This window comes from Portunus trituberculatus, chromosome 32, assembly GCF_017591435.1.
Source record: "Portunus trituberculatus isolate SZX2019 chromosome 32, ASM1759143v1, whole genome shotgun sequence".
NCBI lineage: Eukaryota > Metazoa > Arthropoda > Malacostraca > Decapoda > Portunidae > Portunus > Portunus trituberculatus.
The window spans coordinates 14,437,004-14,459,503 of NC_059286.1; the positions used below are offsets into that span (position 1 = coordinate 14,437,004).

The window sequence follows — 22,500 nt, forward strand, 5'->3', positions numbered from 1 at the left end:
AGATGGCTGACAGCTGGGCATTCCAATTAGTAGTGCTGAATGGTGTTGGAGAGAGGAGCTCGACACAAGCGACAATCGGTGTAGGGAGGCTCGCCCTCCACCCCGGCAATCTGCCACGGTGGACGGAAGCCCAGCCGTAGACGTGCTGAGACCATATTGTGCCTGCGAACCATGAGACCCCGGCGGCGATTGGTGTACTTGTGGCGGTAGACAGACTCGTAGTGTTGGATTGTGACACTGTGGGGCCTCTCGTTATCCCGGAGGCGTTGCTCAAGCAAGAGAGCAGCGGAGCGAATCTTGGAGGGGTAGCATGGCAGAGAAAGAGGGAGTCCATCAGCACGAAAGGGGAGACAGCAGGCTTCCTTCGCTAGGCGATCCACCGTGGCATTGTCTCTCACTCCTACATGGGAAGGAATCCATATGAACTTGATACATAAACCTTGGGTAGCTCCTAAGGACAAAAGTGATAGAATTTGTTGCGTAACCAGGATGTGAGTGGGGTGAACAGCGGAAAGGGACTGGAGGGCAGGTTTAGAGTCACAAATCACTACAGCGTTTACCCGTCTGTGACAAATAAGCCTGACAGCATCCAATAGAGCATACAGCTCGCACAGCGTGGAACTGGAGTTGTCACGGAGCCGCCGGCCGATCCAACCCCCAGGAGGTGGCTGCAAGTCAGGTGAAAAGATAGCGCTGCCAGCCGCTCCATCCGACTGTAGTGACCCGTCAGTGTAGAGGCGATGAGGGGCTGTAATGGAGGAGGTTACCTGGGCAATGTGGTCCAAGGCTACTTGCAGCTGCAGAGGAGGCAGGGCAGACTTGTTGGTTGGAGTGAAGCTTACTACAGGTGATGGCAAGGCCCATGGGGGCAACCCTGGAGGTACGTCAGCTACAGTTACTTGCAAATCAAGGCTACGAAGCATGGAAGAAACAGACCTGATAAGGCGACGCCCAGTGGGTAAAAGAGGGGGAACTGGCGAAGTGGGGCCAAGACAAGTCCTGACCACCTGTGCGTAGTGCGGCGAGAGGTGTGGAAAGTGAAGACACTTGACTGTCAGGCACATAACGTCAGAATGAATGCGCTCAACCAGGGACGGAAGCCTCAACTCCTGTTGCATGTTGACAATTCTGGTTGACATTGGGCACCCAAGAATAATCCTCATCGCTCTGTTTTGAAATACTTCCAGGGGCTCCAAGGCACCGCGAGGAAGCTGAAACAAGGCAGGAAAGAGGTAATCAACAACAGATCGGATGAAGGTTACATAGATTGTCCTGGCCACATGGATGGAGACGCCAGAGGAGTTGTTGGCGAGCCACTGAAGAGAGCAAAGCCGTCGTTGGAGACGATCCAGCAGGTCACGGATGATGGGATGGGGCTGACGCCGGACAGGAAGGACAGGAGAGATCTTCACTGGAGCACCAAGGTAGCGATACTGGGAGCATAAGGGAGTGATGTTGCCTCCAATAGTGAAGGCTGGTAACGTGGTAGGATGCCGGTAGGAGAATATTCTACTCTTCTCTGGAGAGACAATAAGACCGCAGTTAGCAGAAGCCTGAGAAAAGGAAGACAGAAATAGCTGAAGATGCCTTGGGGAAGTAGAGTGAAAACATAAATCATCATCATAACAGGTAACTATAACCTGAGGGATAGCAGGCAGAGTCGTGAGTAAACGGTGCATCAAAATATTAAACAAGAAAGGACTTAGCACCCCCCCTTGAGGTGTACCAAGAAGAAAACTCCGTGAGGAGCTGTAGGCACAACTGAAAAATACTCTTGAGGATCTGTTACTAAGGTAACCCCTAATCCAACGCAACAAGTTGCCTTTGATCCCAAAATCAATAAGCTGGTCCATGATGATATCCCGACTAGCGACATCAAAAGCACTCTTAAGATCAATAAAAGCCACAACACTGTCACGAGAGAGGCGAGAGTATAGGTCAACTAGGCAGTTATGGGTGCTACGTTGGGGAAGGAAACCGAACAAATGTGGAGAAAGGCGATCTCGAAGCCGGTACATCAGACGGGAGAGCAGGATCCTTTCCAATACCTTACAGAAGTAGGATGTAAGAGAGATAGGCCTGAATTTAGTTGAACCAGGCTTGGGGATGGGGATAATGGTGCTCGGAGTCCATGCATGTGGCATACAACCATCATGAAGACACATGTTGTAAAGGCGGAGGAGAGAGTTGCCTGGGACACGAAGCAGCAGACGTAACACGGCGTAGGTGATTTCATCATCCCCTGGAGACGAAGACTTGCCACGGTGAAGAGAGAGAGAGAGAGAGAGAGAGAGAGAGAGAGAGAGAGAGAGAGAGAGAGAGAGTCATGTAAACGAGTGAAAGGGAGACGAAGCGTTGCACTATACGACGACAGAGAGAGAGAGAGAGAGAGAGAGAGAGAGAGAGAGAGAGAGAGAGAGAGAGAGAGACTGATTGCTAACTTTATTGTTGCAGCAAATGTACACAACAAGGGAGGAGGTCGAGGCATGCCGGCCTCCCCCTAAGCATAGGGCCAATTAATAGATGCCGCGGTTACACTTCTTGCCCTCTCCACTCCTACGCTGATGATACCACCCTACATCTTTCCTCGTCCTTTCATAGACGACCAACCCTTCAGGAAGTCAACAGATCATGAAGAGACGCCGCAGAACGCCTGACTTCTGCTCTTTCTAGGATTTTTGATTGGGGCAGAGAGAACTTTGTAGTTTTCAATGCCTGAAAAATTCAATTCCTCCATCTATCAACTCGACACAACCTTCCAGACAACTATCCCCTCCTCAATGACACTACTGTCTCCCTCTTCCACACTGAATATCCTCGGTCTGTCCTTTACTCATAATCTTAACTGCAAACTTCACATCTCATCTCTTGCTAAAACAGCTTCTATGAAGTTAGGCATTCTGCGGCGTCTCCGCCAGTTTTTCTCTCCCCTCCAATCGCTAACTCTATACGAGGGCCTTATTCGTCCTTTTATGGTGTACTCTTCGCAGGTTTGGTGGGTTCCACTTACACAGCTTTACTAAATAGGTTGGAATCAAAAGCTTTTCGTCTCATCAACTCCCCTCCTCTGACTGATTGTCTTCAGCCTCTTTCTTACCGCCGAAATGTTGCATCTCTTTCTATCATTTATCACTATTTTTTATGCTAACTGCTCTACTGATCTTGCTAACTACATGCCTACCCCTCCAGTGGCCTTGCTGCACTAGGCTTTCGTCTTCCTCTCTACCCTACTGTCAAACTCTCTAATACAACAGTTAATCAGTACTCTCAGTTTTTCATACTTTTCTCTGGTAAACTCTGGAACTTCCTGTCCTCTTCTGTATTTCCATCTTCCTACGAATTGCCTTCTTTTAAGAGGAGGGTTTCAAGACATTTGTTCTTCACTTCTGGATAACATTAATGATGTTGAAGGAAACTGGCAACTCAGTGTGCCATTTTTTGCAATTTTTTTTCTGCCTTTGGCTAGTTTTCTCTCCTGCATAAAATAAGTCTTTGCTTGGCATGGCTACCTTCAGCTGGTAATTCTTTCAGTTTTTTTCGGTAAATTCTTGATTATTCTTTCTAATTCATTATAATGTAGCCTTATTTAAAGCATCTTCCCCACACTGTGAATTATATACTTCTCTTCAATCCTATGTAGTGTTTTATTTTGCCAGTCACTAACTTAGGGTGATTTCTCTTTGATGTTATTATTTAATATGGAATATTAGCTACCAGGCCTGTATGTAAGCTATCGATGAAGTATTCATACAACACTTGTCTGATCTCATTAAGTGAGAGAGATAAGAAGGAAGAGAACAAGGATGAAAAAATAAGTTTGAAACATGTTTTTATGCAATGATGTTGTGTTCACAATAGCTACGACGCAAATGGATAAGTAAACCAGGCTCTCATAGTCTTCTCTTTATTGGAGTACATGTACGTAGCGGTGACGGGACGAGCTGACGAGTAGGAATTGGTGAGTCGTGGCGGGCTAAGTACAGACTGACTCCACGTGGTCTCCGGGTCCAGGCAGTGACCTCACCCAGTAAGGCTGCCGTCAGGTCAAGCTGTGCACCTTGGACGAATTAGCGGAGTGACCATGCTAAGGTCGCCCGGGCAGCTCATTATGGTAGTAGTAGTAGTAGTAGTAGTAGTAGTAGTAGTAGTAGTAGTAGTGTCGTTCACTTAAATGTAATGTACCATACATAAGTGTTCCAGTAACATTATCAAAATCATTGGGGTGAATCCTCCAAAACTGGTGTATAAAATCTGATTCAGAATTAATTTGCTACTTCTGAATGCTAAATATATCTATTGGTCTCATTCCTCCTGCAGGAGAGCAACACTTGACAACTATGACCAGCAACATGGACTCAACACTCGTGAGTACTTCGTATACTATTATTGTCTGCAAAGCTGTCAGTACTAATGCACATAGAATTACTAAACATTTGTGACAACAAAATGTCATATTCAGTTTAACTTTATTGATACATTAAATATGACGTCGGATATCAACATTTCCCATACTATCGTCATGCTGATATTCTCTCTCTCTCTCTCTCTCTCTCTCTCTCTCTCTCTCTCTCTCTCAACATGGTTTCCTTTCTCCCTTGAACCATGCAGAATTCAGAGACGGATGAGATCAAAGACAAACCCCTTCGGAACCAAACCAAGACCGATGTAACAAGCGAACTAAACACCTTCTTTAAGGTCGGTGCTGATGACAAAACTCAAAAACAAGACAACACACATGATAAACAAGCACCAAAGACTACCGATACTTCTGAAAATGTCAATACAAGCCAAGGAATAACGTATAAGAAATCGAGGAAGAGAAATAACAAAGGCAATATCAGCACCATGAGGGAAAGTAACCATGGGACAAAAACAGGAAAGCACATCAATGGCAGCACATCCAAAGAGCACAAAAACGTTACAAGGAGTAATGGAAGACAGCGTGCTATGAGTTCTACCGAGATGGTGGTGTGGCTTGCTGACACCCTCGAGGGAATTCTCAGAAGTGGAGAGGACAGCAAACACAGACTTGGCACTTCTGGCAAAGGTAATGAGTAAAGATTTCAACATTTTTTTTCCGTTTTTAATCTCTTTATTTATTTGAGAGTTAGCAAATAAACTTTACAAGTTTTTTTTTCTATGTATGTATAAGAGGGGACATTAGCCTAGCCCTAAGTGGATAAAAACGATATAAAAAAGAAGAAATAAGTTATACAAGTCATTAAACAAAAGCCAAGAGGATGATAATATTGTTATGTCACCGACCCCCCTTCACTGCGGTCCCCCACACACGCAACACTACACCCGCATGAGCCACACTGAAGTTCAACACAGGATGCATCCCGCGTCTTCCTTTAGACTGCCAGCGAGGAAACGCTCCCGTCGGAGTTCCTGGTGGAGTGCCGTATCCCCTTACCTTACTGTAGCCTCATAATGGGTGGGGAGGCAGCGTGCAGCCTCGCCTCTGGCAATGCCCTAAGCTAGTAGACAGTACCGGAGTACTTAGGCGCTTTCGTCTTTTAAACTCAGGTGAGAAGACCAGGCTTCCTTGATAATCCTCTTTGCGTGGTTCATTCACCAAACTCAGTCCTGAAGTGTATTTAGTCCATTAAGGCTATCCCAGAGGCAGTGAGGATCAGAGAAAACCAAGCCTTCTCTAAATCTGTTCATTGCAATGCCAATTCGGTATAAGTTTGAAGAGACTAAACACCCGCAACTACTTCCCAACATGTTATAGTGCCAACTTGCACCTCCTCACTCTTTTGAACATCAATTATACAGTATCCAGCCAGAAATGTATTTATTGGTAATACATTCACACAATACAAAGAGTCAAGGAAACTGGCATAAAAATAAATTTTGGTTGGGAGGGAAGGTAATGTCCCCTCTCCACACCCCCATTCTCTTACTTACAGGATTCTATCACTGGGGAGGGGGTAACTAAAACACCCCTTACGTAACACTGCCCCCAACGCAAAGATAGCCAACCCGTCTATCACACAACAACAAAACATCAGCGCAAAAGAAAATAGAGACATGGACATAAAGAAAATATTACATGACAATCTTCGTGTCACTATGGCTTCCTCATGTTCTTCCTAGGCATGACGATGTTACTTACCAGCATGCTCCACTGCAGCTTCTTCGACGTCACTCCTGCTGTTCTGGCGGCTCTCAGGGTCACTGTAATCATTACCCTGGTCATGTCCTGGTCCTGGTTGTGTCAGATCCATTTCAGCTGTCTCCTCGCCCGCCTGTCGAGACACTCCCCCCTGCTGTTCACTTCTCTCACATAAAGCATCACCTCCGAAGATCAAAGGTACTTCCTGGCTACGTACTTTCAATTACCCATCTCGGAGGTCCAAACTTGCTTCCACACGCGTGAAGAAGTCAATCCTCAGCAGGCAAGGGTCTTCCAAGGCAGCGACGAAGACTTTCTAGCACGCTTCCCATGCCGATGTTCACCATAACGGGGCCCCACATAACGACACACTAACCTGTGACGCCACACAACTGTTGTGTGGCTTCTGGCACGCTGCTCACATCCACCAAGTCCACTTTTGCGACTGTCTTCTCGGAACCTGTGTCCACCACTAGCTGAACGGAGCGCCCATTCACCGTGCCCGACACACGCACGGCTGTAGGTGCTGCTGTCAGCCAGCAGCTTATTCCTTGTTGGGCAGGACGGTCTCCAGCTGATGCTTCGTCCCGCTACTCAGCCCGGCTGTGTTTCCAGCCTTTTTCTCCTTTGGGGTCCTGGTAGTCCCTCAAACGGTGTCCTATTTGGCCACAACTCCACCAGCACGGCTTATAGAGCATACGCACGGTGCCCTACAGAGAGCGTGATCTTGGTGAATGGCCATACTGCTCCCGCCCAACTTGCCACATCCCTAGCAGGCTCCTCTGAACTTTCCAGGGTTCTCCTTTCGCCGGCGGCTAGTCTTGCCCGTCGTCGCTCTTTTAACATGGCGGGGCAAAGCATCAGTTTCTCCTTCATAACGGGGGTGGAACCAACCTCGAGGCGTTTGTAGTGGTTCTTAGGATAGCCTCCATCTCAGAAGCGCCTCCTGGACCTTTTTTGGGTGAGTCTGCTTCACACAGATCTGCAGACGCGAGATCTGGAGAGCGTCTACGAGGCAGTCCCTTGACAGGAGGCTCACCATGTCCTCCTGCTCCGTCGGGAATATTCGGCGGACCGAGAAATCCACCGCCTGTGCCAGCTGTGTCAGAGGCTCGGCCTCTCACCCTTACTTTCAGGTGTGACTTGTCTACCTCCGTTTACCGGAGATGCCAAAATGACCCTGCAGGGCCTCTACCACATATATGTAAGACGCCTTCTTGTTCTATCCACTCCTACGTTGATGATAGTACCCTACATATTTCTATGTCCTTTCAGAGACGACTAACCCTTCAGGAATTTTTTTTTTTTTTTTTTCGGTAAGGCCTATAGCGTCTGTAGGCACACTTGAAGAGTGTATGGGAAGCGCTGTTCAGCTTCTGCCCATTATTGGCGCAGGCAATTTTATTTATAGTGGTATCCATATTAGGGCCCATATCACCGCCCAAGCTCATCTTGAGTGTAACCACCTAGAACCTGGGTATCATGGTGATATGTAGGTAACTTTAAACCACTCGACAAATGGCAAAGTGTTTTAAGGCTGTACGTGGTGGGATTCGAACTTACGCGTGGACGTCTGCCCGATCCCACGCTCACCACCTTATCCACTATGCCACCGCCTCCCTAAGTTTAGACAAGGACACCAAAACAAGGCCTGAAATCTGATCTCTCTAGGAATTTTGATTAGAGCAGAGAAAACTTAGTATTTTTTAATGTTTCAAAAACTCAATTTTTTCCATCTATCAACTTGACACAACCTTTCAGACAACAATCCCCTCTTCAATAACACTCAACTGTCCCCCTCTTCGACAGTGAATATCTTTGGTCTGTCCTTTACTTATAATGTTAACTAGAAACTTCATATCTCATCTCTTGCTAAACTTCTTCTATGAAGTTAAGCGCTCAGTGGTGTCTCGCCCCTCCAACTGTTAACTCTGTAAAAGGGCCTCATTCGTCCTTGTATGGAGTATTCTTCGCATGTTAGGGGGTTCCACTCGTACAGCTTTATTAGATATGGTGGAATCAAAAGCTTTTCGTTTCATCAATTCCACTCATCTGACTAAGTCTCTTCAGCCTCTTTCTCACCTCCGAAATATTGCATCCCATTCTATCTTTTATTTCTATTTTCATGATAACTGCTCTAATGATCTTGCTAACTGCATGCCTCCCCTCCTTATGTGGCTTCACTGCACAAGGCTTTCTCCTTCCTCTCATCCCTATTCTCAATCATTCATACATTTCACTGGTAAACTTGCTTCTGTATTTCCATCTTCCTACGACTTGACTTTTTTTTAAGAGAGAGGTGTCAAGACACTTATCCTAGGCTTTCGGCTACTTTTTTCTAATCTTTTATGGAGACTGTAATTTTATTGGACATAGAATATTATATCTGGAAACAACATATGAAACACTGAGCAATAGTACAATAACAATATATATATATATATATATATATATATATATATATATATATATATATATATATATATATATATATAATATACCAGTATACCTTACAACAGTATATATATATATATATATATATATATATATATATATATATATATATATATATATATATATATATATATATATATATATATATATATATATATATATATATATATATATACATATATATATATATATATATATATATATATATATATATATATATATATATATATATATATATATATATATATATATATTGATGGAGTTTGTTGTAGTTTTCGTGAATGGCTCCATTTTTGAGGTGGCAGGTTAGTTTCTTGACAGGAAGTCCTCGTCATTGTCATTAATAATACAATCCACTACCAATCAAGAAAATCGTCCCAGCTGCTGATCGAAAACAAAGAAACTAACGAGAAGTCTATAACACAGGAAGACCACGTCATCTACGAACACAAATGCAACACTGAGAATTGTAGAGCGCACATATATTGGGATGACGAAGACTTCCTTGTCAAGAAGACTAACCCGCCACCTCAAAAATGAAGCCATTCACGAACACTACAACAAACACTACCAGCGAGCCCCCACCCGACATGATCTTGTAACAGGCACTACGGCGCTTGACAAAGAAAAAGAAAAACTCAGACTAACACTCCTAGAAGCAACATACATAGTCCAGAAGAAGCTAAGCATGAATCACCAAACCAGAGATCTTCAAGTCCTCCCTACGCTCAAAAGAGTCAGCGCTCTAACTACCATCCAATCACAAGATCCGCTGAATAACCCTAACGCGGACCTGAGTATCACCATCCCAATATAAGCCGCGCCAGACACGCCTTCACCAGACTTTTGGTGCTGAACTAAATAAACTGTACAAAGCCAGTTACTTCCCCAGTATAATCATACCAGGGGATCCACGTTTTAATGCCATTTTAAACATAATGACAAAGAACAACCCTGCAAATACCACAATATGTAATACTATAGCCACCTCACAGCCAAGCACCAGCACCAATAATATACCTTTTCAAACAAGCACTAAAGCCCTTGACAATATTCCATTGACAAAAACACACCAACGACAACCCTCAACAACACTCAACCTGAGGACATGCCCGTATTGAGAAAAAATTCTGGCACCCAACTAGGGATGCAAATCATAACTAGAGAAAGCGAGGGATGGCCAAAAAGACACCTTCAGTCATAATTACCGAAAGTCTGCAATAGATGAGGGCAAATTTAAATGGAGGTTTACTAGCTCTGTATGAACATGAAATTTACAGCCACCTTATAAATAACGATATTGATCTCGCTAACTGCTGGTGTATCATGGATGATGCTTTTTTTTAACAAAATCCGAAGTGGCAAAACTGAGAACAGGACATCACCCATAAGTAAATCAACAAAAACACAACACAGACACTCCTTTAAGTAGGTAAAACAACTAAGAAAGGTACTAAATACACCCACAACACAACAACACATACAACTTCTCACAACATGGCACACACTAACACACCACACGCACTAAAAGTCATACAACACAATGTTTAACACTGAAATAGCAAAACAAGCACCCTCAGTAACATATACAGAGAAATTGACCCAGATGTGATACTACTGAACAGCCACGGGATGTAACCAAATAAAAATATAAAAATACTAAATCGCACTACTTACCTTATCAACTCTAGCGATGAACTGCACGACGGTTCAGCTATTTTCGTTAAACATAAACTGAAACACAAAATAAGAGATGATTACGACACTGACATACTAGAAATTACAATTGAAACAAGTACAGGCCCAATAAACATCGCCACAACATATCTACCACCTCGAAGACCTTATCTACCAATCCTAGACTTCCTTGCAATAGCGTCCCAATCAATCCCAACCTACATCATTTTGGACTTGAAAGCACATCATCCCAATTTAGACAATAAAACGAATAATAACGTAGGCAAAGCTCTAATGATGCTGATCAGTAATAATAAATTAGCACTTATATGCCCAGATTTCCCAACATACATATTTCACAATGCATTATCCACCCCAGACATAATACTAACCAACAATAAGACATATCACAATATACTTAGCTAACCACGACCAACATCTGACTCAGACCACATACCTATAATCATAAAGATAACGTCAATACTATTAGAATAAACACCACCTATATACATAACAAACAAAACTAACTGGGAAGAATTCAAACAAGAAACAAAACTTAAAGCAAAAAACATAAACACACATCCATACATCAACCAAACTACCTTGGAAAACTCAATGAAAGAGTGCATGACTGCAATAACCTCAACTATGGAAAAACATATACTAACCAGAACACACAAAACAATACAGAAACCTATATACAACCAGCATATAAAAGAACTGCAATGGTGGGCGAAACGATTAATGGAATCAGGATGGACCTATACAAAACATATCACTTATAAAACCATAAAACACACCATTGCAGAAGAATGCAAAAAAAAAAAAAAAAAAACATAATTAATTAGGAAAACAAAATAAGCGAAGCACAGACTCTCTACAAAGATCCAAAGAAATTCTGACAAAACATAAAGCAACTAAAAGGTAACACATCAAATCAAACACAATATCTAATACAATATAACAAAAAGATATTTGAAGAAAAAGACAAAGACAAAATCTTCAGGAAAATCTGGAGTAATGTCTTCAGAATAAGCCCAACAGAAAATTTGTTGTTCGATCAAGAGAACGATCAAATAGTTAACACTTACATCAACAACAACATAGTAGAAGTACACCCCTACCATCAAGGAAATCCAAATAACCTAAATAACAACAACTACTGCTTAACATGCCAGATCACAATACAGAACGTGGAAAACATTAGAAAGCAATTAAAAAATAACACACCAGGACACACTAAAATAAATAAAATCATTCTACAGAATCAACCCGATGAAGTTTCAGACATATTCACAAGATGTCTTAACATATCACTATCAACGGGATATTTCCAAAACATATTGAAACACTCTAAAATAAAGCTGATACCTAAACCAAACAAACCAACAGCAAACCCCAACAACTTCCGCTCACTACTTGAAGTACCTGGCAAAATTTATGAAAAAATTATCAACACGAGTTAGAACATTTCTAGAAAACAACAATATACAACCTGACTTACAGCATGGTTTCCGCAAACACAGATCAACAGACACAGCTCTAGCGACTATCATAGAAACCATTTCAAAAGCCCTCTCAAACAGAAAACAATGCTGTATAGTTCTAAGAGATGTCTCCAAGGCATTTGACAAAGTATGGACAAATGGTCTCAAATACAATATACAACGTATATTGTATACAACCTCTTAGAATTATAGCAAGACTACTTTGTAGCTTTCTTGACAATAGATCAGCCTCTATTACTCTGAATAGCTTTGAATGCCAAAGCTTTCAACACTGGTGTACTGCAAGGAAGTAGCTTATCACCAACACTTTACACAATATATACATATGACATACCCCCCCTTATTACAGATGGGATAAATATGTAATACGCAGATGACATTACACAAATCATAACTCAAGCAGGTAAATCAAGAAATATGCTAACAAAAATGATAGAAAAGGAAATAAAAACACAAATGAGTTTGAGTACAAATGGAAAATAAAAACCAACACATCAAAATTTACTATCCTCCCCATACGTTTATTAAAGAATACTTCCGGTTAACATTGAAGGAAATTTAATACCCTCTTCAAATGAAGCAAGCATACTAGGACTAAAACTCTGTCCACGTGAATACAGCAAACATGTTACACATGTCACCAAAAAGCTTCCCTTGCATTCAAAGTAATAAAACGCTTTGAAATGCTAAATACCAGCATAAAAATATATTTACTTAAAGCTTGTGTCCTTCCTATCCTAACATACCCAACTTATAGACTTAATGCACTCTTAAGACAACAAATGCTTTCACTACAACGAATACAAAACAGAGCATAAAGGTTTGCACACGAAGATAAATATCCACATATAAAAACGACAGAAGAACTGCACTCATTATCTAACCTGGATCCACTAAACATCACAATCCATAAAAGAGGAAACATCATTAAATAAAAAAATGAGAACATCTTTGAGGTTACAACAAACATTAAAGCAATAGATGGTTACGAGCACGGAATTGGACACAATTGGTTCAGGAAACATAACAAAATTAGTCCACCTCCCATGTTCACTAAATAGCACACTTACCAGGAATACCTACCTTGGAGACATATGACATAAAACACACATCACACCAACCACACATGATCTGGAATATATAGTACAACAAGTAACAAACAAGGCACATGGATGGTTTGCTCTCTCCTTTGCTCTGCACCCTGAGTTGTTTGGGCCTTCTAACGGTCATGTAGAGCATGGTGAATCCCGTTACCACTTCCCATCCCCGGCAATGGGTAGTGTACACCGGCGCTGTCTGCAGACGTCCGGCAGCAGAGAGAGGTTGAGAGGAAACAGTACATCCATCCGTAGTTCTATAACACATCCAACATTAAACCTAACTTGGTATTACAAAATAAAATCACATACACAAACAAACAACACAAGACACTATGACAGTTTTCATGCTCCCTCTGCTCTGCGCCCTGAGTTGCTGGGGAGGATGTGTGAATTCTCTAACGGTCGTGTAGAGCATGGTGGCTTCCTTTACCACTTCCCCTCCCCGGCAATGGGTGGTGCACACCAGCACTGTCTGCAGACAACCGGCAGCGGAGAGAGGCAAAGCAAGAAACTTATGTAAAAAAAAAAAAAAAAAAAACACTTATCAGTTTGATAAAGAGACTAAACATAATGTAAAGGAAATAGAGTATAGGCTCGGGACGAGGCGCTCTGCAAGAGAAAAAATAATAAGAATTAGCAAGATGGGTTGCCCGTCACCTTTACACTCCCACTTTATTTCCTTCTCACTATAGCCCTCAGCTCTTCCCTTCCCACCAACCTAACTCTTCATAGTTTCACCCATATTTTCTATCCCTCTTCAAGGGTGAGGTTCACTAGACTGCCAGAAGATGATCTCTGAGACAAGTCGAAACGTCACACAGCCCACTTTTGGTGAGCTTCTCGGAGCACTAACAATCGAAAAAAGAAAGTTGGTCAGACTTATTGAAAAAACCAACTAGAAAATAAAGAATGCTGAGGTTGCTCTCTCTCTCTCTCTCTCTCTCTCTCTCTCTCTCTCTCTCTCTCTCTCTCTCTCTCTCTCTCTCTCTCTCTCTCTCTCTCTCTCTCTCTCTCTCTCTCTCTCTCTCTCTCTCTCTCTCTCTCTCTCTATATATATATATATATATATATATATATATATATATATATATATATATATATATATATATATATATATATATATATATATAATATATATATGTATATATATATATATATATATATATATATATATATATATATATATATATATATATATATATATATATATATATATATATATATATATATATATATATATATATATATATATATATATATATATATATATATATATATATATATATATATATATATATATATATGTAATCTATCTATCTATCTATCTATCTATCTATCTATCTATCTATCTATCTATCTATATATATATATTCTCTCTCTCTCTCTCTCTCTCTTTTTTTTTTTTATTTATACCAATTTACATAGATATACAGAGTTTTGTACATTATACATTACATACTTAGTACAATATTAGGCTAAAGAAGTCACAGTTAATGCCTTCTATCCGAAAGCCTGCCTCTGTCTGTCTGTCCGTAGCAGCCACTCATTCACTGTACACTTGAACTGCTGCGTGGACCAGCAGCCCTCTACACTCGCTTGCACAGCAACAAAAGCGTTCCACAAGCCGATATACGTGTTGAGGAACTGCCTTTGTTGGTGCCACGTTCTGCACCTGGGCTGGAGCAGCTCCCCAGGGGCACGGATGACGGTTCTGGTGGCAATCTCGGCCTGTCGGGCAGGCTGCTGGAGTTCATGCAGGTGAGCCACCCTCTGCTGCTGCACCTTGAACATGACGGTGAGGCCCGCCACGTCCCGCCGGTGTTGGAGGGTGTGCAGTGTAGGGTGGAAGCCGAGCTCACTCTCCCTGATGAGCCTCGCCGCTCGGTCCTGGACCTTGTCCAGGAGAGCGAGATGTTTGCTGGCCGCGCCGCCCCAGGCAAGGCAGGCGTATTCAAGGAGGAGCGGACCTGCGACTTGTAGAGCAACTCCAGTCCTTTGGCGTCCAGAAGGTAGGAGATTCTCCTCAGGGATGCCAGCTTCCCTGAGGCCTCTCTGGCTAGTCGCTCCAAGTGGGTCCTGAAAGTTAACTTACGGTCGTAAGTTACCCCAGCACCTCCACCTCCTCCCGCGGCGTCAGTGTCTCCCCGTTGAAGGCGAGGCGCAGGGCTTCACTCGTCCTGGTGATGCTTAGCAGCTGGGTTTTGTGAGCAGCAAACTTAACTTGCCACTTCCTTCCCCAGGCTGCGATGCGGCTCAAGGTGGCGTTGATGTCACAGGTGGCTGCAGCTTTCTCCTCCAGTCCGTAGCTGTGGGATAGTGTTATATCATCTGCAAACGCCTTCGCTGCAGGAACGAGGTGTAGCAGATCATTGATATACACATTCCACAGCAAAGGGCCGAGGCAGCTCCTTGAGGAACGCCTGCCCTTATGGGCTGTGGTTTTGATTCCCGCCCATTGATAATTACTTTGAGGTGCCTGGCTCTCAAGTAATTTTCTAGGAGCTGGAGGAGTGCTCCGTCCACGCCTACAGCGCGGAGCTTGGTGATGAGCGCTGCATGCCAAACTCTGTCAAACGCAGCTTCGATATCAAGAGCCACTACTGCTGTGGCCTTGCCTCGGTCCAGGGCCTCACTCCACTTCGTGGAGAGGAGCAGGTGCAGGTCTGCCGCCGACCTCCCTTGCCTGAACCCAAACTGCCTGTTGCTCAGCAGGTGGTGGCGCTCGAGATGCTGCGTCACTCGTGAGGCCACAATTGTTTCCAGCACTTTGCTCAGCACAGGCAGCAAGGACACGGGTCTGTAATTTTTTGCCTCTGCCTTGGAGTTCTTCTTGTGAAGAGGCACCACACTGCTTCCTTTCCACATTTCAGGCCATGTGGAGGTGGCGAGGCAGTGATTGAAGAGGAAGTGAGGGGGCGCGCCAGCTCAGCAGCACACTGGCGTAGAACGCGCGGGCTGATGTCCTGAGGCCCCACAGCTTTGTTCTCGTCAAGCTTTCGAGAATCGCTCGCACTTCCACTTCACTTGTTATCACTTTCACTAGTGTCTCTTTCACTATTTGAGGCAGCAGCGGAGAGGGTCTTTCGGGGTCGGGGATGCACATCTTTTCAGCGAAGTGCTTGGCCAGGAGGTCTGCCTTGTCACTTGCACTGTGGGCGAAGCTGCCGTCTGCCTGGTGGAGTGCAGGGACGGAGGTGCCCCGCGACTCACCCTGCTTGTCTTTGACAAGGCTCCACCACTGCTTGCAGCCAACCTGGCCTCCCCTTAGTTTGTTTTTCAGGTTTGCCCTCCACTGCTCTATAGCCCATGCTTGCGTGGCATTCATATGCCTTGTTGCCGCTCGGTGCCTCAGTCTGTTTCTGGCCGTCGGGTGCCTCTTGAGAGCACGCCAGGCTTTGTATTTGGCATCTGATGCGGCAACGCAAGCAGGACCAAACCAAGGCTGATCTGATGCCTTTGTTTTATGGACCGAGTGCGGCACCCAGCAGACCTGCATGTTGTGAAGCAGCTCGGTGAGCTGCCTCACCTGCTGGTTGGCGTCGCCACGCAGCACTCCTCCCCACTCTGTAGTCCTCAGTGCAGCACGAAAGGCATCCCAGTCGGCAGCCTCCCAGCTCCAGAGGGTTCGTTCGAAGCTCTCCTCACGTGGTGTCTTGAACTGTACTCTGGTGAATACAGCCACGTGGTCTGAGGTCCCTACAAAGTCGAGTGGGAAGCACTGTACTGTGTGGGAAGGAAGATCCGTCACCACCGGGTCCAGGGATGACCCAGATTTGTGCGTGGGGAAGGTGACGTAGTTGTGCATGTCATGCACAACCAGTAGTGAGTTAAAGGCGTCCCTGACTGTGTGCTGGTTTAGGTCGCCAATCACTATTACACTGTCACACTGACTGGCAGTCATCAAAGAGTCCAGGTTTAATGTTAGGTAGTCCAGCAACACTGTTCCCTGTGATGGAGGCCGATAGCAACCCACGCACAATAGGCCCTTCCCATTGCTGTCGATTATTTTCAATGTCAAGAGCTCAAGTTCCCCAGGTATGGGTGTGGGTGGCTCTACTACTTGAGCATTCACAGTCTCCTTAAAGCAGAATGCCACACCCCCGCCTTGTGTAGAACGGTCTTTTCTAATCCATGGTGAGTACCCTTTGATACGGGCATAATTGCTTGGCACCTTGGCATCTAAAAAGTTGTGGAAGGATGCTCTCTCTCTCTCTCTCTCTCTCTCTCTCTCTCTCTCTCTCTCTCTCTCTCTCTCTCTCTCTCTCTCTCTCTCTCTCTCTCTCTCTCTATATATATATATATATATATATATATATATATATATATATATATATATATATATATATATATATATATATATATATATATATATATATATATATATATATATATATATATATATATATATATATATATATATATATATATATATATATATATATATATATATATATATATATATATATATATATATATATATATATATCTATCTATCTATCTATCTATCTCTTCATCTATCTATCTATCTATCTATCATCTCATCTATCTATCTATCTATCTATCTATCTATATATATATATATATATATATATATATATATATATATATATATATATATATATATATATATATATATATATATATATATATATATATATATATATATATATATATATATATATATATATATATATATATATATATATATATATATATATATATATATATATATATATATATATATATATATATATATATATATATATATATATATATATATAATCTATCTATCTATCTATCTATCATCTATCTATCTATCTATCTATCTATCTATCATCTATCTATCTATCTATCATCATCTATCTATCATCTATATCTATCTATCTATATCTATATATATATATATATATATATATATATATATATATATATATATATATATATATATATATATATATATATATATATATATATATATATATATATATATATATATATATATATATATATATATATATATATATATATATATATATATATATATATATATATATATATATATATATATATATATATATATATATATATATATATATATATATATATATAATATACATATATATCTATCATCTATGTATCTATCTATCTATCTATCATCTATCTATCTATCTATCTATCTATCTATCTATCTATCTATCTATCTATATATATATATATATATATATATATATATATATATATATATATATATATATATATATATATATATATATATATATATATATATATATATATATATATATATATATATATATATATATATATATATATATATATATATATATATATATATATATATATATATATATATATATATATATATATATATATATATATATATATATATATATATATATATATATATATATATATATATATATTTATCAGGTTAGCTAAATAAAAATGAAATTGAGTTAAATGACAAGAAATATGTCTAGAATATGAACATAGTAAAAAATAATTAATTTAACATTCATAAAAGAAAAAAAAAACTTTTATCTAACGTTGGGTCTTTACCTTTACGTAGTGTAGCTGTGAGGTGAGTGAGAGGAAAAGGAAAGGAAGGTCTTGACAAAAAAAATTATGAAACCAAAAATGAGATGTGAACGAAGCTAGAGAATAGTTAAAGAGTGGGAAGCAGTTTGGTTATTTAGTTCAGGTTTTAGTTTATGAATAAATAAAGATTCAAGAATTTTGATGTTGCTTGGATAATTAGCTTGCATTAATATTTTAAAGTTGTCTTCTGTTAATTCATACCGTATATCTAGACAATGTGAGCGAATAGGGGAGAAGTTGGGGTTAGTTATCTTAAATCCTGTACGGGGAGATATACCCTTGTGTTCAGCGATACGGAGAGTGAGGTTTCTGGACGTTTCGCCTATGTATCGGTGCTTGCATACCGAACAAGTATACTGATATACTACATTGGGTATTAGGTTATTGGGGATTTTGTCTTTATAAGGAGAGAAAGATTTAATAGTATATGGGTTGGTAAAAATTAAACCGAAAAAAAATTATTAGGGTAATGAATTTTAAGTAACTGATTCAGTTTCCTTCGCACTACGTAGCTAAGGTGTCCATAATATGGTAGTTTAATATAGTAATTTTTGGGTTATCATCGTTGTCTGATTTGGCGGTATATATATTATTTAGGAAATTAGATATACAATTTTGGGTTAGATTTAGTGGGTAACTATTATTTTGGAAGAAATTCGTCAGGAAATTTGTCATAATGGAAAGCAGTCCAATTTGAGGAGAATCGCATTAAATTCAATAACCAAGGAATAAAGAAGTAGAAATTCATATCCAGTCCAGTAAAAGTAGGTTTACGGTTTACTGATGTCGTAACTTTATCGTTACTACGGGAAACTTTAACATCTAGGAAAGAGCTAGAGGCATCCTTTTCTAATTCGCAAGTGAAAGTGATATTTTGATGTTGTAAATTTAGGTAATTTAAGAAGGGAGTAACATGGTCAATATTATGAGACAAGAGGAAGCAGTCATCAACATATCGTTTATATAAAGGTGTTTTTTCTCTTATAAATGTTAAATTAATTAATTTTCCATGTTCATATTTTAGGCATATATCTTGTCATTTAACTTAATTTTGTTTTTCTTAGCTAACCTGATGATGCCGAAAGACTCGGTGAAACTTTGTTGAAAAATAAACTCTGGTCCTCCGTCGCGGATGCTTTTTTTTACGTGTCCTTAACCCTGTGATACCTCAAGCCGTCTCCTCCTGCTATATATATATATATATATATATATATATATATATATATATATATATATATATATATATATATATATATATATATATATATATATTCTATTTATTTATTCATTTATTCATTTATATATATATATATATATATATATATATATATATATATATATATATATATATATATATATATATATATATATATATATATATATATATATATATATATATATATATATATATATATATATATATATATATATATATATATTCATTTATTTATTTAAACATGTTTTATTTGCTTTATAAGTTCATAACCACGAGAGAATGGATGTAAAAAATAGGGGGTGGGGGAGAGCAAGGCAGAAATCTTCATTGGTTACTTGTAAAAACGTTTTCTATAAAACTGCTCGCTGCCAACAGATGGAAGCACTGCCGCTGTGTTCCAAACTTTAACCTACACTACAGCTTCCTTCTTGTATATACCTTGAAACTGTCTCATTGCCCACGGGGCTGTTGTGGTAAGAGTATGCATTGCGCTATTGTTCTCTCATTCTTGCTATCTTTTGTTTGTTTTTCCCTACGTTTCTGGGCTATATCTTGATGATTATCGGTAAAAGGAAGTCGTTAACATCTGTAACTATAGTTCAGATCACAGGCCTGTATGAAGATGGACTCTGGACAAGAAAAAATAGTGGTGAATATTAGTGAGTGAACAATATATACGTAAGAACCTAGCTGAAGCGTTTCAAGGATGACGGTGGTGTCGAGTTACTGTCCGCATATCTTACATTTTTGGATATTTTACTATCACATACTGAGATATCAATATAGCTGAAGTATCTTTAGATATATTTTTACAACATAAACCTCTTAATAGTACAATCAAGGTTATGCCCATGCGTAGTGATTTTTCATATCATGTCTCTTCCTAGAAAAAAAAAATTACTTAATTATTCAATTGATAGCTCAAAGTATGATTTTTCTTTCCTTTAAGGATAAAAAATAGACTATAAGACACCATGAAAGTATGAAGCTCCGTTAATGAGTTTATTTTCATACCTTAGAAATCGAAGTCTGATAATGAGATTGTCTATTGCCAATTAAACCCTTTTGTATAGACGTTTTCGGCATCACAGATACCTAACGATGTTAGCTAATGGACAGTGGCCATACTGAAGAGTTATTTGTAGTCTAAAGGCATACCATATTCAGACTGTGGCAAGACAAAAGCTTAGGGGCATGGTGATGAAAGCACTGAAACTCCCTCAGGCTATTTTGCTTTCGGTCTTTTTTTTACATAAAAAAAAGAATAAAATTTGCTTTACACTTGTTTTGTCAAGCATCAACCTTTGCAGAGACATGTTTAAACGTGCTTTTAGCTTTATGTTGTATTAAAGTCTCTAGAAATTCCTAACTTTAAAATGTATAAAATTGGAATCAGGGGAGTTGCTCACGACTGGATTGCAAGCTACCTCACTAGTAGATCTCAATATGTTTCATATAATGATGTTAGCTCCTCTACCATTAGTGTTACCTGTGGTGTACCCCAGGGATCAATATTAGGCCCCCTATTGTTTCTACTGTATGTAAACGACATTGCCAATGTTTCAACCTCGCTCACCCCTATACTTTTTGCCGACGATACCAACATTTTCTTAGAGGGTAACCACATTAATGATATGATCATTAAAATAAATAGGGAAATGCTAAGAATAATGGATTGGATAAATGCAAATAAACTGTCACTAAACATAGATAAAACCAAATACATTATATTCCATACTAAGGGTAGAAAATTTTCATTAAATCATAATGTAAACCTAAACAATAAAGTAATTGAAAGGGTTAATTCCATAAAATTCTTAGGTGTTATAGTCGACTCCACATTGTCTTGGTCTGAACATACTAAATTAGTAAAAAACAAAATTGCTAAAGGTGTAGGAATACTTACAAAAGTAAAGAAACTTTTAGATAAATCAACACTTGTCACAATCTATAATAGTTTTATCTATCCCTATTTGTTATATGGAATTGAAGTATGGGGAACAGTTAGCAGATGTCACTTTGATACTGTCTTTAAGTTGCAAAAAGCCATCAGAATTATTGCTTCTGCTAGTTACAGAGAGCACACCAAACCATTATTCTTATCTCACCAAATATTACCCCTTGAAAAGATTTATGTATTTGCTATAAGTAAATTAATGTATAAATTTAGTAACAACAGTTTACCCTTAATATTTAATGATATGATTATTAGAAACACACAGGTTCATTCTCATTCAACAAGGCATAACCAAGAAATACATGTACCACAATGTAGAACAACTTTATTTCAAAATACTTTCAGATATAAAGGAGCAATTATATGGAACCATGTGTCCAAATCTATCCCTTATGATTGTAAATTATCAACTTTCAAGCATAAACTTAAGACTTTTCTATTGGACAGATATAACAGTGATTCTTAGTCAAATACAATCTGGATTGTTGTTGTTATAGTTATTACTATATCTAGTATTTTTCCTTATTATCATCATTAGTATTATTCTGTATTATTGCAATTATTATTATTATTATTACTATTCTTATTACCTTTATCATTAACTTTATTATTATTATTATTATTATTATTATTATTATTATCACTTCTTTTGTTATTATTATTATATACTATTATTATTATTATTATTATTATCATTGTAATTGTTACTATTATTCACTATTATTATCATTATTATTAATTATTTATTCATTCATTAATACCAATATGTTTCTTTTCCGTTTCTTCCCCCCTGTCTGTTTTGAGTCTGTTCTGAGATTATTTACAATCTCAGTAAGAGTATATTAGGACAC

The 22,500-nt window shown here is 39.4% G+C and overlaps 1 protein-coding gene across 1 annotated transcript in view; it reads left to right on the top strand.

Moving 5' to 3' along the window:
* Positions 1-4,602: 4,602 nt before the first annotated feature.
* Positions 4,603-22,500, top strand: part of LOC123511985 (isthmin-1-like) — a 33,288-nt gene continuing 15,390 nt past the window's right edge. The window contains exon 1 of the mRNA XM_045268094.1: positions 4,603-5,047. Coding sequence (XP_045124029.1) covers positions 4,603-5,047 — 445 coding nt within the window. The remainder of the gene's footprint in view (positions 5,048-22,500) is intronic.